Raw genomic sequence first — 16,267 nt, forward strand, 5'->3', positions numbered from 1 at the left:
AATGGCTGAATTTAAATGACGTATAAAACCCATTTCTTTGTGCTTGGCATACCATAAAAAGTTAGTAATACTAATTTCTCTCTTTTCTGCCCCTGGAACACTGGCCACCTTGTGCTGCAAGTACTTTTTTTTTTTTTTTTAATATGTACTGGGGGATTCTTGAAAATTTTTCCTCTTTGATTTTTCAATTTAGTACATATATATATATATATATATATATATATATGTAATAGTAATGCCTGGTCATGAGTGAATTTTTACTATATCAGACACTACGATTTACAATACTATTAGCTCTATATAGGGTTTCATGCATACTGCATTCTAACACAATACCCTTCACAAGAGTGACTTCATCACCACCCTTCCTTTCACCCTCACCATTGTAATAAGCTCTATAGATCAGTTTTTGAATTCTGATACAACCTTTGGTCATTTGTTATTTCTTTACTGTGGCTTTTTTGTTGTTGATGTTTTTGTTTTTAGTTTTTGGGCCATACCCAGTGTCATTTAGGTTACTTCTGGCTCTGAACTCAGAAATCACTCCTAGCAGGCTCAGGGGACCATATGGGAAGCTGGGGATCGAACCTGGGTTGACATCTTGCAAGACAAATGCCCTGTTAGTGTTGTGCTTTACACTGGCTCTAATATGGTTTTTTTTTTTTTTTTTTGGTGGGGGAGAAGGGAGAATACAAGCACATATGGCATGCCCAAGGCTTACTCCTAGCTCTGTTCTCTGGGATCTCTCCTGCCAGTGCTTGGGGACCATATGCTGGTGCCAGGGACTGATCCCAGGCTAGTGCCTTACCAGGGGACTAGGAGGTATATATACTGTTGTATATATTACAAGGCTAAGTGCAAGGCAGGGTGCAGGGCAAGCACCCTACCATCTATATAATCACTTCTCAGCTGTGTTTTTTTAAATATACAACATAGCTGATATGAATCGTTCCATATCTGTCCATTTGCTAATTTTTTCTTTAAAGCAAAAACCATGCAAAGCTAGAAGCTGCTCCAGGAAATTTTGGCTTATTCATATGTAATAGGTATACTTCATTTGACAGACTTGAGTGACTTTTGTTTTCCATAACACACATAATTCTCATTTACTTTTGCTAGTGTAACATGTCTGAGGTCTTCTTTTGACTTTTAAGAGAATCGAAATGCATTTTGCAAGGAAGTGTCGATTGTCTCTTTGGGTTCCTGTTTGTCCCTGACTACCTTTTGTTGCCTTGCAGAGCTCTGAGGATCATGCGAGCAATGAGGAGGCTTCACAGGAAGATGAGGGGTTCATGGGCATGTCCCCTCTCCTCCAAGCCCATCATGCCATGGAAAGAATGGAAGAGTTTGTGTGTAAGGTAAGACAGCTTTTTATTTATGCTCACATTTCATTTCCATACTTTTAGTCTTTTCTAAACAAAAAATTTTTATACAGAGTGGGAGAATTGTAGTCTTTGGTTTGCTTGGGGATGAGCTGTGGCAAAAACTATGGAGTTTTATTGTTATTTTGTTATTCTAATAATTCTTGAGGGCCGGGTGGGATTGGGGCTTGAACAGAATTAAGGCCTCGCATGCAAGACAAGCGTTCAGTCACTAAGCTGCAACGCCAGCACATCACTGCTTTAAAGCGTTTGAGGCACAGTACGTCCTTGTACCTGCAGCAGCTACAATAACATATTGGTAGAAGTAGAATATCCAACTGGGAAACAAGTCTTTATTTATATGGGTTAATGAACTGGATGTATCTTCCCAGTCATCTAGACAAGATCAAATGAAGCAATTGGGCGTTGATGCTAAATGCCATTTCCAAATCACTTGCAGGGTTCCGTGGGTAAGATCGCTGCTCTTTTTTGGGTGGGTCGAGGCGAGGATTGCTTTTTTTTTTAAGGCCAGGTTCTACTTCTCTTTGGTGCTGGTGATGAACCCAGGTCTTCTACCTCGACAAAGCCTTCACTCAGCCTTTCAACTGTCCTTCTGAACCTTCTTTAGGTAGAAATCTCCCTACTTTTATCACATAAAATTTCATTTTAGCTGAAATTTGGTCTAGATTATATATTAGTATATTTTGTCTTAGATTTTTTTCTTTCTATCTATTATTATCTGATTCATTAGAACCTGTTAAGTTTTATTTCCCCTTTCAATATGGCCAATAGAATTGGAGTAGCTCCGCTTAGAGAAAATAGGAACGCTAGCAAATAGAGTAAATATATTAGTAAATAGCCACTTGATTAATGTGATTAAAGGGAGCCTTGGCAGGTTCTGAAAATTATTGTTAGTTAGCCTGTGTATATATGTTCATATAAATTCATTTATTAGGTACTTTTGGAGAATGCTTGGTTATTTAAAAAACATTGTGAGACAACCTTGTGTATTTTATAAAACTAACTTTATACATTAGATTCTGAAAACATAATTTACATTTTGTCTAATCATGAGATGTAGACATATTTGAAGTCAGTTGCTTTTGGACCAAAAGACAAGAAGAAAGCATTTTTTTTTTTTGGGGGGGGGAGGTTGGGGGCTACACTTGGTTGTGTTCAGGGATTACTCCTGGCTCTGTGCTCGGAAATTACTCCTGGTCGACTCTGGGACAATATGGGATGCTGGGGATTGAACCTGGGTCAGTTCTGTTCAAGGCAAACAACCTACTAGTTTTATAAAACACCAGTACTCTGGCAACCCATGAGAAGAAATTTTAATCTCAGCATAAACATCCCATCCAAATTAAAGGGGCTAGATGGAGGATGAGAGGCATAAATGGGTCTACTTAGAGCTCAAGAACCTTTAATTAGTATTGAAAATTAAAGGAAAAAATAAAACAAAAAAAGGGAAACCATAGAAGTATTCTAATTATCCCTAGCAGAAGTAGCACAAAAGGATTACCAAGACATAGGGATTGTATTTCTAAAAGAAAGTTTCTTGTAAAAACTCTAAATTGAATATTTAGTGTTTGGGCCTTGAGGCTTTTTTAGTATTTATAATTCAGTGAGTTCTGTAGCTGACTTGACAGCTTTTTTTGTTCTTCTTGATGAAACTCAGGTAAATAAAGTAAACTTCCAATTCAACAGCTAATGGGAGAATAAACAGGGCATTTGTTTGCTACAGTCTAAGTGGGGCTCAAAAATTATCATCATTTCTTTATCTTCTCTTAGCAATTTGTCTGTAAGAAGAATGAAAAGGTGTTCTGTTACAGGGTGTTTTTCAGGATGTTCCACCCAGCAGAGACAGAAAGGCTGCGCTTGAAAACTAGCCTTGTCTAGAGCCACAGGATTTTGTTTCTTGCATTTTGAAGCCAGTAAATAGAGACAGTTTAAAAATTAAGTGTGTTGGGCCAGAGAGATGGTCCAAGGGATAAGGCACTTGCCAGCCCTGATACCCCCTTTACCCTCTTTGGTTCCCCAGGAGTGTTCCCTGAGTAAGAGCTAGGGGTAGTAGGTCCTGAGCATAGCTGGGGGTGCTAAGAAAAATAATTACAAAGTGTGTTGTATTTACTGGAGGACTTTGTATGTTGGAAAAATGCTTGTAACAGGAATAAGGGGTAAAAACAAGTTTGTGTAGAATGTCCATCCAGGTTTGATCTATGTCTCTCTTCAGTTGTTATTTAAGTTTGGTTTTGGGGCCACACCTGGTAGTGCTTAGGGCTTAATCCTGGCTCTGTACCCAGGGGTCACTTAGGTAGGACTCAAGGGACCTTATGCTGGTGCCAGGCTAGTGCCTTACCAGCCTTTATTCTCAGGAAATGGGAGATAGACCATGTTCTACCTATCACAGAGGCTAATATCAACACATTGGGCCATGACTACAATGCTTGATTTAGGCTGTTTTCTTATCAGTCCTATAATTAATTGTCTTTGTCTAAATGACTTCTTTTTATCCCAATGAGTAAAAGATCTAAGTGTTTGTGTTGACATTTGGCTTGGCTCCACAGCGTTTGTTAACTGTGATGCACATTGTGAAATGTGTTTGCTGTTGGGGATGGCCACATCCTCACGTAAGCAAAACAAGGACTCATCCCAAGCTCCATGCAACATAGTTATGAGAGAAGAGCTTTTGGGCTCAGTGTTTAAGAACTCTAGAATGTTTGTTTAGAAACAGTTGTGGGGAAGTGGTCTGCCTTTAAATAAAGAACCCAGTATTGTTCTCTCCACTGCTTCTGTTTTTAAATTGTTCATTCCCGTTTCCTTTGACATTGCACAGAGGATCAGCTCTCTTAGAAATGTCCAAAGTATTGAGGAGAACAGAACTGGAAAAGAGGAGTGCGAGCAAGGGGCTCCAGTAGTTGGCAGTAAGTAGTAGTCATTCTGCACAGAAAAGGGAGCCCAGTTAGCGTGGCCTAGCCATTGTGTTTGTCACAGGGCTGTTGTCTAAAGGCTGAATGAAGCTTGCAGGTAGATCACACACCTGTATTTTCCCTTCTGTCTTTTTAGCAGGAAGAGTTGGTCAAAGGATTAATTCGTTTTTTTGTAGTGTGAGTTTGGTGTGTGTCATGTCTCCTCCCCTCACCCCCATTTTGGGCCATATCTTTTGGTGCTAAGGCCTTATTCCTGGCAGGACTCTGGGGACCTTATGTCATACGGAGGACCCACCTGGGATTGGCCTGTGCAGTGTCAGCACCTTGGCCCCTGTACTATTTCTCCAGCCCCAATACAGTGCGAGATGACTAGAGGTGCTGAAAGAGGTCAATAAACATTTTGAGGATGAACATTAGCCTGCCAAGTCCTTTTCCTTGAGAGTTTGCTAGGGGAAGGGCGGTGAGGTAGAGAGAGAGGAAGGATGCTAAGGGACTAGTAGTCCAGCAAAGGTTGAAATTCTCTCCCGTGTTTGTAGCCTGGGGAGGGGGGCAGCTACTATCCCTCGCAGGTGATGGCTGTGAGGATGTCAGGCTTACAAACCATGTTTGTGGTGGCTGTTTGTGTTTATGAGGTGCTTTTTGATCTTCACAGCTTTCTTACGAAGTAATAAAGTACTGTTAATGTTATTTAATGACAGCTATCTTTTTTTAAAACTCATAAGGAACTATTCCCTTCCCCATTAAGACCCTTTTTGAACTGCTGTGTTAGGAAAAGAAGAGAGTAAGGGGAGGGAGAAATTACAGCAAAAAGCATAAAAAGTCTGAGTCTTTATTTTTTTCTACCAGTAGATTTGATATCAAAATGGCTAGATTTGGGGCTGGAGAGATAGCATGGATGTAAGGTGTTTGCCTTTTATGCAGAAGGTCATCTGTTCGAATCCTGGCATCCCATATGGTTCCCCATGCCTGCCAGGAGCAATTTCTGAGCATGGAGCCAGGAGTAACCCCTGAGCACTGCTGGGTGTGACCCAAAAACCACACACACACAAAAAGGCTAGATTTAACATGCAGGATATTTTAGATGTTCAGTTTATTACAAATGAAAGGAAGGGATCTGTCCTCTGGGACTTTGGACCTTCCACCTTATTTTTTGAAACCATTCTGAGACAGAGTCTGGGACCACTCTTGGTTTGTAAAGTCTGGGACCACTCTTGGTTTGTAAAGTCATTACTTTTTCCTAAGAGTTGTTCTTCACTCAAGAACTCGATCAATTTTTTTATTTTTCAAAAAGACTGAAATAGGACATTGCTTTTTTCCTAGGTTTTGAGGCAGTATGGTAGAGTTGCTGGAAAAACCATTGCTAACTTGGCACACACAGCCGCAGAGATAGTTAATGCAGTCTTCTTCTTCTAGGTCTGGGAAGGTCGGTGGCGAGTAATCCCGCATGATGTACTACCGGACTGGCTCAAGGATAACGACTTCCTTTTACATGGACACCGGCCCCCTATGCCTTCTTTCCGGGCCTGTTTTAAGAGCATTTTCAGAATACACACTGAAACAGGAAACATCTGGACACATCTCTTAGGTATGTAGTATCAATGGTATAATAAATTCATTTTTATTCTATGTATCAAGTATTAATGATAGAACCTAAGGAAATTATGTGAAAGTCAGAGAGTGTAGCAGAGTCATGCTTCACATAGATGGAGACCTGGGTTCAGTCTTTAGCAAAACTAATAAAAAGAGTGTGAAAATTTGCCAGTTTTTCCTCTTGTTTACTTTGTGGTTATACTACTTTTTTTCCCCCCTACTTTTCATAGTAATTTTATTATAGCTAAGTTATTTACTTCTACAAGATTTCCAGTATGCTCAGAGCAGGTCAAGGAAAAGGTGCTATAAAAATGTGTAATATTTTGATTACTAAAAGGAAGGAAATTACTTAGCATAGTAAAAAGCACATTCTTCAAAATAAAGATAATTGGATATTCACAATGAATTTTAGCTTGGTTTGAAGTAAAAGGTAAAGAACATGGAGGAGTTTTCAACACAGGTTACTCCTGGCTCTGGGCTCAGAAATTGCTCCTCGAAGACTTGATGGACCATATGGAATGCTGGGAATAGAACTCAGGTCGTCCTGGGTTGGCCGTGTGCAAAGGCAATGCCCTACCGCTGTGCTGTCTCTCCTGCCCCTACGGAGATGTAAATTTTTGTGACCTTGATCTATATGGTGTTTTAGAATTGACACCTACAAATAACAAGTTAAAAAAACAAAAATAAATTATACTTGATCAACATTTAAAACTTTTTTAAGTCAAAGAAGATATCAAGAAAATTAAAAATAAAATAGCCCAAATGTCGGGGAGAAAAATCTTTGTTAGTCTAGTGCAGTGTTTCTCAAATAGTGGGGCGCGCCACCCGGCAGGGGCATGAGGCTCCATAAAGGGGGGCACGTTTGACCTTGGCAAACACTGTCATAATAAGCTAAGCCCCGTGTTTATGTCTCTGTATGTCTCTGGAGCTGAGAGTTGCTGCGTCCTGCTTCAAACCCCGTTTCGAAAAGCTATGCATTGCAGAACATGCTCATTGTAGCCATTAATCCAGGCTTCACCTCTGTTTAAAAAATCAGCTCAAATTATTTTACATATTTTTGTTTTGCAGGTTAAAGTTTTTTTTAGTAAAGATACTATTCACAGTCGCGCGGGGGGTGTGCACAATGGTTTCTTCTTCCTAGGGGGGCATGACAAAATAATTGAGAAGCACTGGTCTAGTATCTATTAAGAGATTGGTAAAAAAAAAAAACAAAAAACTAATTAAAGCCATTGTAAAAACATACTACAATTTTTTGGTGGGGGAAATCACATCCAGTGATATTCAAGGACAACTCCTGATTCTTTACACAGGAATTACTTTTGGCAGGCTCCTCCAGGTTGGGGATGCCAGCAATTCAACCCTGGTGGCTCTACCTGCCCTACTGTCTCTTCAGCCTCGAAGACAATACAGTTTTTAAAAATAAAGCATTTGAATTGACACTTCTAGAGAAACATTTCTTTAACTTAAAATTAAAAAAACAAAACAAAACACTTTTAGTCACCATGATTGATAATACTGTCAGTGATAGGTTTTCATGTATACAACATTCCAATCCCCCCTCCATTCTGCCCCACGTAGTTAAAACTTTCACCTAAAAAGCTTGGCTATGTAGAGCACTTCTGAGTTTCTGTTGCTTTCGGCCTACTATGCTGTTGATCCCTACTATGCTGCTTTATCTCATGTTGAGAGAGACCATCGTGTGTCTATCCCGCTCCTTCTGGATGATTCCAGTGTGCACGATGACCTCTGGTTCCATGTTGTGGCACATTGTATATTGTTGGCTTTCTTACAGTTGAGTATTTTAGAATTTATGGGTATATTTTTTTACATATATACAATTACTACTCAGCTATATAAATATATACAAAATACACATATTACATATAGTAATGCATATGTCTTATAGCTCTTTTACCCAATCATTTGTTCTTAGATACTGGCTTGCTTTTAGATATTGACTTTTTTGGTGGGGGGGCACACCTGTTTGATGCTCAGGGGTTACTCCTGGCTAAGTGCTCAGAAATCGCCCCTGCCTTGGGGGGACCATATGGGACGCCGGGGGATCCTTCCTTGACTAGCACTTGCAAGGCAGACACCTTACCTCTAGCGCCACCTCACCGGCCCCTAGATATTGACTTTGCTGAATAGTGCAGCAGTGAACATTGGTGTGTAGATGTCTCCTGAGTTGGGTTCTGGAGTAGATGCACAGAAGTGGGCTTGCTGGGTCACATAGAAGATGAACTCCTAGTTCTTTGAGAAGTTTCATACTGTTTTTCAGAATGAAAAGAGATCGAAGCAGCATTCCCACCAACAGAATGGGGGTTCTTTTGCTCAATTGGCATGTGGGAAAAAATAAACTCAGTCCCCTAATTTAGACGATGCACAGAAATCAGTTCCAAGTGAATCAAAGATCTCATTGATATCAGACCCGAACCCATAAGTTCTATTGGGAAAAACATAGTACTCTTCATGACATTAGTCTAGAATTATCTTCAATGATTCAGTGCCATGGGTGAAACAAACAGATGCAAAGATATACAGACGGGACGGATTAAGAGGCTTCTGTGCCGCAAAAGAAATGATTGGAATAAAAAAGACACTGCCCACAACTCATCTGACAAAGGATGAATAACAAACATAAAAAGCGCTTGTAAAACATATGGGAAAGTGAGGCTGGATTGATGGTGCAGCGGGTAGAGCACTTTCCTTAAATTTAGCTGACGTGGTATTCCTGGCACCCTAATTGGTCCCTGAGTTTGCCATGCATGATGATCTCCGAGCAGAGTCAGGAGTAAGCCCCGAGCATAGCTGGGTGTGCCCTCCAAACTGAAAACAGAAGCAATATCAAAACACTTTGGGAGAATCAACCTCATCAGAAATGATGGAGGAGAGGTGACCAATGGGTATATGAAAAAGATTGCTCTGTACCACTGACTTATCAGGGAAATGCAAGTCAGAGCAGTGAGTATCACATCAGGGAGACTGGCACTCATATCAAACTAGCGAGGCTATTGAGATAGTACAGTGGGTAAGGTACTTGCACGTAGCCGAATTGAGTTCAGTCTTGGGCATCCCGTGTGGTCCCCTGAGCACTACCAGGGTGATCCCTGAATACAGCCAGAAGAAAGTCCTGAGACCTGCCGGGTGTGACCTGAGAGAGAACAAACAGAAAACCCCAGGATAGCCAGTGTTGGTATTAATGGAGGGTGGGGAGATTGAAATTCAGAGAAGGTTTATTTATAGCCAATAAATATATGTAAAGATGCTTTAAAATTTTTAGTTATTTTTCAGAATGCAAATCAGATAATTTGAGGAAATATGCCAAGAATGTTGCATTAAGAAGAAAATAACAATTCTTTTGTTGTTGTTGTTTTATTGGATTTTTTTTTTTTTTTGTGTGTGTGTGTGTGTGTGTGTTTTTGATTTTTGGTTCACACCCAAAGATGCTCAGGGGTTACTCCTGGCTCTGTGCTCAGAAATTGTTCCTGGCAGGCTCGGGGACCATATGGGATGCCAGGAATCAAACCAGGGTCTATCCCAGGTCGGCCACATGCAAGGCAAATGCCCTACCACTGTGCTATCACTCTGGCCCCGAAAATAACAATCCTTGAGAAGGATTTAGAAAATCGGGCTAATACATTGCTAGTAGGAATGTAAAATAATGCCATTCCCCAGAAAAAAAAAGATAATTCTTAAAAAAATTTTTTTTTTAAAATTCTACTCTTTAATTGTGGAGATGGAGAACAGTCATATGAAAACACACGTGCGGCTCTTTAGCTTTAAACTGTAAACAAGGGGCTGGAGAGATAGTATCGCAGTAAGGTGTTTGCCTTACATGCACAAGGACAGTGATGTGACCCCCAAAAAATCCAAAAAAATAAAAACCCCAAAAATAAAGTGGAAATAACTCTGATAGCTGATGTTCATTCACTCACTAGACATAAATTAAAGATTTACCCCCCCCCCCAAATATTTACTCCTTGCCAACCCAGAAATCTGATGAATGGATACATTAATGGAATTTATCAATACAGTGGAATATTCTTTGCTAATGAAATACCGATAAAAGCTACAACATGCACGAAGCTTGTAAACTTGTTTAGTGGAGGAAACAGTGGAGAAAGTTTTCTCTTCAAAAGGGTGATCTTTTCCTTATTCCTGTCCCCTTTCCTAGGTTGTGTATTCTTCCTGTGCCTGGGGATCTTTTATATGTTTCGCCCAAACATCTCCTTCGTAGCTCCTCTGCAAGAGAAGGTGGTCATTGGATTGTTCTTCTTGGGAGCCATTCTATGCCTTTCTTTCTCATGGCTTTTCCATACAGTCTACTGCCACTCAGAAGGGGTTTCCCGGCTCTTCTCGAAGTAAGTATCGATAGCATATGCTGGTTTTCTAAAGCGCCGCTGCTCACCCTTTGGTTCGCTGCACTCCCATTTGACTAGAGAGATTTGTACGTGACCTTTGAGATCTAGGCGTATCAAATTGGTAAACACATCAAACATTGACTGCTCATAAAAGATTAATCATTTAAAAAACTAACTTCAAAGATTTTTCTTGACTGCACATTCAGTCATATATTTAGAATCCCATATAGGGCCACAACCCACTAAGAAGCTAGGTTCTGGAGTAAGTCTAGAATTTGTGTGTGTGTCAGGATGTAATCTGGAATCGGTGGCAATGGTCATATTGCTTTAAATAGTTCCTCAATTTAATCCATTTGATTTATATTTCTTTTTATTTTATTTTTTTATTTTTGGGTCACACCCAGCTGTGCTCAAGGGTTACTCCTGGCTCTATGTTCAGAAATCGCCCCTGGCAGGCACGGGGGACCATATTGGATGCCGTGATTCGAACCAACGTCCTTCTGGATGCAAGGCAAATGCCTTACCTCCATGCTAACTCTCCGGCCCCTGATTTATATTTCTTATTATCTAATTTCCACCAAACCCTTTAGACCAATGTTTTAGTAGTTGTGGGAGCAGGGCAAATCAGAGTTGACAGAGTTCTTGAATATTTTAGAACTTAAAGAAAGTGTACTACTTGCGTCTTAGCTATTAATTTGAGCACATAACATACATAAAGTTGGAGAATTGATCGAAACCTGTGATGGGTGATACTCTTTTTTTTTTTTTTTTTTAATTAATGGGTTTCTTCCCCTCCTCTCCTAGACTGGATTACTCCGGCATTGCTCTTCTGATTATGGGGAGTTTTGTTCCTTGGCTTTATTATTCTTTCTACTGTAATCCACAACCCTGCTTCATCTACTTGATTGTCATTTGCGTGCTGGGCATTGCAGCCATTATTGTCTCCCAGTGGGACATGTTTGCCACCCCTCAGTATCGCGGAGTAAGAGCAGGTAAGAGCATGTGGAGCGTTTACATTGGCCCACTCATTTATTTATTTACTAAAAATCCCTTTTTTTGGGCCGGAAAGATAGCACAACAGTAGGGCATTTGCCTTGCAAGCAGCCGACCCAGGACCAAAGGTGGTTCAAATCCCAGCATCGCATATGGCCCCCATGCCTGCCAGGAGTGATTTCTGAGCACAGAGCCAGGAGCAACCTCTGAGCGCCACCAGGTGTGACTCCAAAACCAAAACCAAAAAGAAAGGGGGAAAAAAAAAGAAACCCCCCTTATATATATATTTGGTGGGGGTGTCACACCCCTGGCGTTTGAGGTTAAAATCCTGGCTCTGCTCAGAAATCGCTCCTGACAGGCTCAGGGGACCACGTGGGATGCCAGGAAACGATCCTGGATCCATCCTGGTCAAAGCATACAAGGCAGATGCCCTACTGCTGTGCTATCGCTCCGGCTCCAACTTGTTCTTGCAATGAACAAGTGGAACACATTTTACGTTTGCACCCCAAGGCTACTATTGCCCCTGTGGAAATCTTCAGTAGGTCCAGTGCTACCTCCGGGGTCTGTTACTGACTTGGAGAAGCACTGTTGTAGTGAGAAAAGCAAGTAAAAGAACAGAATTGTGAAGTATTTCCTCCCTGAGGAGTAGAGTTAGGAAGTAAGCTTTTCTTTAGGCCTGCGTGGTTCTTTCATCGTATGAGCATTGCCATTTTCCACTTACAGATGCCCAATATGTTAGTAAACATATATGTGCATGGGACAGAGATACTCTAGCGGGTAAGGCTCTGATCCTGGTTCAATCCCCGGCACTGCCCGTGGTCACCCAAGCAGTTCCAGGAGTGAGGGCTCTTACCAAGTAGGACTCTGGTGGAATGATTCCTGTAGCTGTATTTGCTCCGTCATAGATCATACTGAGATTGTGTCTCTCTTCCCCTTTTGTCCTCCCCTCTGCCCCCTTCCTAGTCACTGACCGCTTCCCTTTCTCTTTCTCTCTCTGCTCTCAACTTCGCCTACTCTTTGCCTTTGCACTCCCTTCCCCCAATCCAGGAATGTCTTTAGATTCAGAAGAAGAACTCACTTTGTATCAGAAAATAATCTGTGTCCAGAAAGAAGCAGCATTTAGGAAGCTTTTTCAAAGAACTCTTAGCACTGTCACTTCCTACAAATTTAGCAAAATAGTTCTAAACCTTTTGAGGACTACTGAGTTGTTAAGACAAGCTTCTCTCAGTATGAGACTCTGTAAACAGGCGTGTTTTAGATGCTTTTCAAACGGAAGTCAATGTTGCACTTAGAAAGTTGTGTTAAGAGAGTTTCTGATTTTGTGCTATGGTACTGGCTCCGTTGTCCTGCGTTTTGACTGTATTCATGACTTAAAATTTCCAGGAGTGTTTTTGGGCCTGGGCCTGAGTGGAATCATTCCGACCTTGCACTATGTCATCTCGGAGGGATTCCTGAAGGCTGCTACCATTGGACAGATCGGCTGGTTGCTGTTGATGGCTAGCCTGTACATCACAGGGGCGGCCCTGTATGCAGCCCGAATCCCGGAACGCTTCTTTCCTGGCAAGTGTGACATATGGGTAAGTGTTACTGGGGAAGACAATGGAAAACTGCTTGTTGTCATTATTTTCTGGGAGCGACACCCAGTGATGCGTAGGGAGCTAGTTTAGGCCAGGTATTAAAAGGAGGGCTCTGCCGCTGACCTATCTCCTGGACCGTGAGCAAGGTTCAGACTTAACATCAGCGATGACTACCTGCAGAGATGCTAATGACGAACGTCTCTTGAGCCCTTACCTACTGCCTGCCACCATTCTGAGTGAACACTGTCAGTGGGCTCCTTCATTCAAGTACAATTGATACTACAGTTAGCAGTGATTATTAATGCCTTTACAGTGAATGAAATAAACTGGGAAATAAAGTTTATGGCGATAACTTGGCCAAGATGCATGACCTTTAAGGGGAATTTGAATCGGTAGTGTAACAGGAAAGAAAGTCTCAATTCCCGTTTCATGTACCATTTCGGCCCATCATTTAGTCATTCTTTGTCATGGTGATCTCATTTATGAAACGAGGGTAATGGACTAGATATTTACCAGATTGCTAAGGTTAGTGATTTGTGGGAAGTGCAATGTATGTATTTGGTTGGAAGGGGTTGTAGTTAACTAGATTATGATAAGAGAAAGGGAAAGAAAAATGAGAAATCAATAGGTGGAAAACTAAATCTCTTGAACTTTAGCTTAAGTTTAGTTTTAGGTTTTAGTGAGATGAAGCTAAGGTTGGGACTAGAGACAGCGCAGTCAGTGTACAGGGCACTTGCATTGCATGCAGTGGGACAGGTTTAATTCCTGGCAACCAAGTAAAGGCCCCTGAGTAATTTCAGGAGTGAATCTTGAGCACCACCTGGTGTGACCCAAAAACAAGAAATAGAAACAAAAATGATTAGTTAGCTCATGCTATTTGGGTGATCTTTTGATTTTGGTTTTTGGGTCCTACCCGGCAGCGCTGAGGGGTTGGTTACTCCTGGCTCTACGCTCAGAAATCGCTCCTGGCAGGCTTGGGGGACCCTATGGGATGCCGGGATTCGAACCATTGTCCTTCTGCATGCAAGACAAAATGCCTTACCTCCATGCTATCTCTTCGGCCGGTCTTTTGATTTTCCAGTTAGTTAATTTATCTTTATGGATTACCTCATCATATTTTTGACATGTAAAAATGTTTTCTTCTAACTTAGTCTTTTAAGATCACTCTTTTCCTTGGTAAATGCTGCTTTGCTACTGTCCTTCCCTGGTTTGAGACTATCATGAAAGAATACTGTGATTTTACAAGTGGTGTTCATTGAATTGAGCATATCTTAAGATATGAATTAGTATCCAGCACAACAGGCTTAATTAGGAATAAAGCTACATGCTATGGAGCCACATTTTGGTTTTATGAAGTTTTTATTTTAGGGACTCATTTACAGTACTCTTCACTGTAGGGTTTCATGCATAGAACATTCCAGCGGCATACTCTGCGCCAGTCTTTCTTCCACTAGTTTATCCCAGTGTCTCTCTCCCCTCGTGGCTCAGGTTATTTAGGTGTCCACGTTATTTCCTAAAATGGCTGGACCAGTCAGTATTTTTATTAGCAATGAATGAGTATCTTCCCCACATGCACCCATCAGCTCAACAATGGGTATTTTTGATTCTAGGGGTCCACCTACCTTAAATTTACTTCGTTTTTGGTTTTGGCCACACCCAGCAGTACTCAGGGATTGCTCCTGACTCTGTGTTCAAAAGTTACTCCTGGCAGGCTTGGGGAACCATATAGGATGCCAAAGATCAAACCTGGGTTAGTCTTGTGCAAGCAAACTTCCCTAACAGCTGTGCTATCACTCTGGCCCCAAGGGATCTACATTTTTTGTTTGTTCTTTCGGTTTTTTTGGCTATTAGGCCACATCCAGTGATGCTCAGGGGTTACTCCTGGCTATGTGCTCCTGGCTTGGGGGACCATATGGGACACTGGGATTTGAAGGGATCCACTTTTTTTCAAGTAAGATTTTTAATCAAATCACTGAGATACAGTCACAGAGTTGTTCATGATTGAGCTTCAGCCTCCAGTGTTTAGCATCCATCCCTTTACAGTGTACATTTCCTGCCACTAATATCCCCTGTCTTCTCCCCTACTTCCCTCTAGCAGACAGTTTTTCTCTCTCTCGCTCCTCTGCCCTCCTCCTTTCCTCTTCCCTGTTTTCCTCTTTGGCACTGGTTTGCAGTATTGTTACTGCAGGGCTCTCTTGCATATCACTTTATCTCCTAGTACACAGTTCTTTTCCAGAGTGTTATTGATCCACTTTTGACTTGAGAAGAACATTAAAGTTTCTGATTTCCCATCTTTTGATATAGTTTGTTATTTATTGAATTCTAGAATCTCAGAACTGAATAATCAATTACATGTTTCACTGTTGTCCAGCCCTGGAAATCCCCTTAGAGTTTTCTCTAGGGCAGTGTTGCTCTGTTTGCTTGAATTCACAACGAAAATGTTCCCAAGCATTGTAGAAGACACTGCTCTATCTGCCAGAGCCCCTGTTGCCTAGCAGGAACAGATCCTGTAGAGACTCTTGTCATCTGTCAGCAAGGTCTTTGTATGTAATTTGCCTCTGAGTTCACAAGACAGTCAGTCTGCTGTTTATTGGACACAGTTTTATGCCTAGAGCTTAATAGCAGCACCTTGATTTCTTTGGGGACAGCTGGCTCCCATTCAGCAGAATTTGATACGCCTAATGATGTTCCAAGATCTGTGGCCACCTTGAATTTGAGCTCTGTTGTAGCCCTCTGCTCAGCACAGACGATCCTAGGAACTTGAGCAGACTCTCCATAATGTATGGGTTTCTCTACCCTGACCCTGCCCTTCTTCCTTTCTTTCCTGTCTCCAGTTTCACTCCCATCAGCTGTTTCACATCTTTGTGGTTGCTGGCGCTTTCGTTCACTTCCACGGCGTCTCAAACCTCCAAGAATTCCGCTTCATGCTCGGCGGAGGCTGCAGTGAAGAGGATGCCCTGTGAGACCAGCCAGGGACCGTGACCCTGAACCCGGCCCGCAAGCCTCGGGCTTTACCTTCCTGGGGATTGAGGCCAGTGCCAGAGGAGCCCCTACACTCTCGAGGCCCTTGGGACTCCACCTCGTCCACGAAACACGACTGAGAAGCGAAGAACAAAATAAATCATACCTCAAAGGCTGGCGTGCGTCAATTCAAGAAAAGAGAAATGGCCCAACCCGACCGCTCGATTCTGGCCCATCGAGGGCTCACAAGACCCTTGGCAAACTGGCTTCTGATCCGTATTGTATTTATTGGTAGATGATGGGAAACATTTTGGCCGGTGGTTCTTTCTCTCTCCTTAAAACAATAATACAACTGATTTAGGTGAACCTTTGTAGCCTATTAAGGGGTGGGAGTCTGATTTTAGATGTTCTTTTGAAAGAACAGAGAAATCAATGTAAATAAGATTTCTAATTTACTGTTTAAATGAGAATTTATAAAAATGTTTAAAATGGGC

General features: G+C 41.6%; 1 protein-coding gene across 1 annotated transcript in view; it reads left to right on the forward strand.

Moving 5' to 3' along the window:
* ADIPOR2 (adiponectin receptor 2) overlaps positions 1-15,963 on the forward strand; it is a 62,773-nt gene extending 46,810 nt beyond the window's left edge. Inside the window, exons 3-8 of the mRNA XM_049783224.1 lie at positions 1,239-1,358; positions 5,705-5,876; positions 10,056-10,242; positions 11,047-11,234; positions 12,619-12,812; positions 15,647-15,963. Coding sequence (XP_049639181.1) covers positions 1,239-1,358; positions 5,705-5,876; positions 10,056-10,242; positions 11,047-11,234; positions 12,619-12,812; positions 15,647-15,775 — 990 coding nt within the window. The 3' untranslated portion in view covers positions 15,776-15,963. The remainder of the gene's footprint in view (positions 1-1,238; positions 1,359-5,704; positions 5,877-10,055; positions 10,243-11,046; positions 11,235-12,618; positions 12,813-15,646) is intronic.
* The last annotated feature ends 304 nt before the right edge of the window (positions 15,964-16,267 follow it).

This window comes from Suncus etruscus, chromosome 11 (assembly GCF_024139225.1).
Source record: "Suncus etruscus isolate mSunEtr1 chromosome 11, mSunEtr1.pri.cur, whole genome shotgun sequence".
Lineage (NCBI taxonomy): Eukaryota > Metazoa > Chordata > Mammalia > Eulipotyphla > Soricidae > Suncus > Suncus etruscus.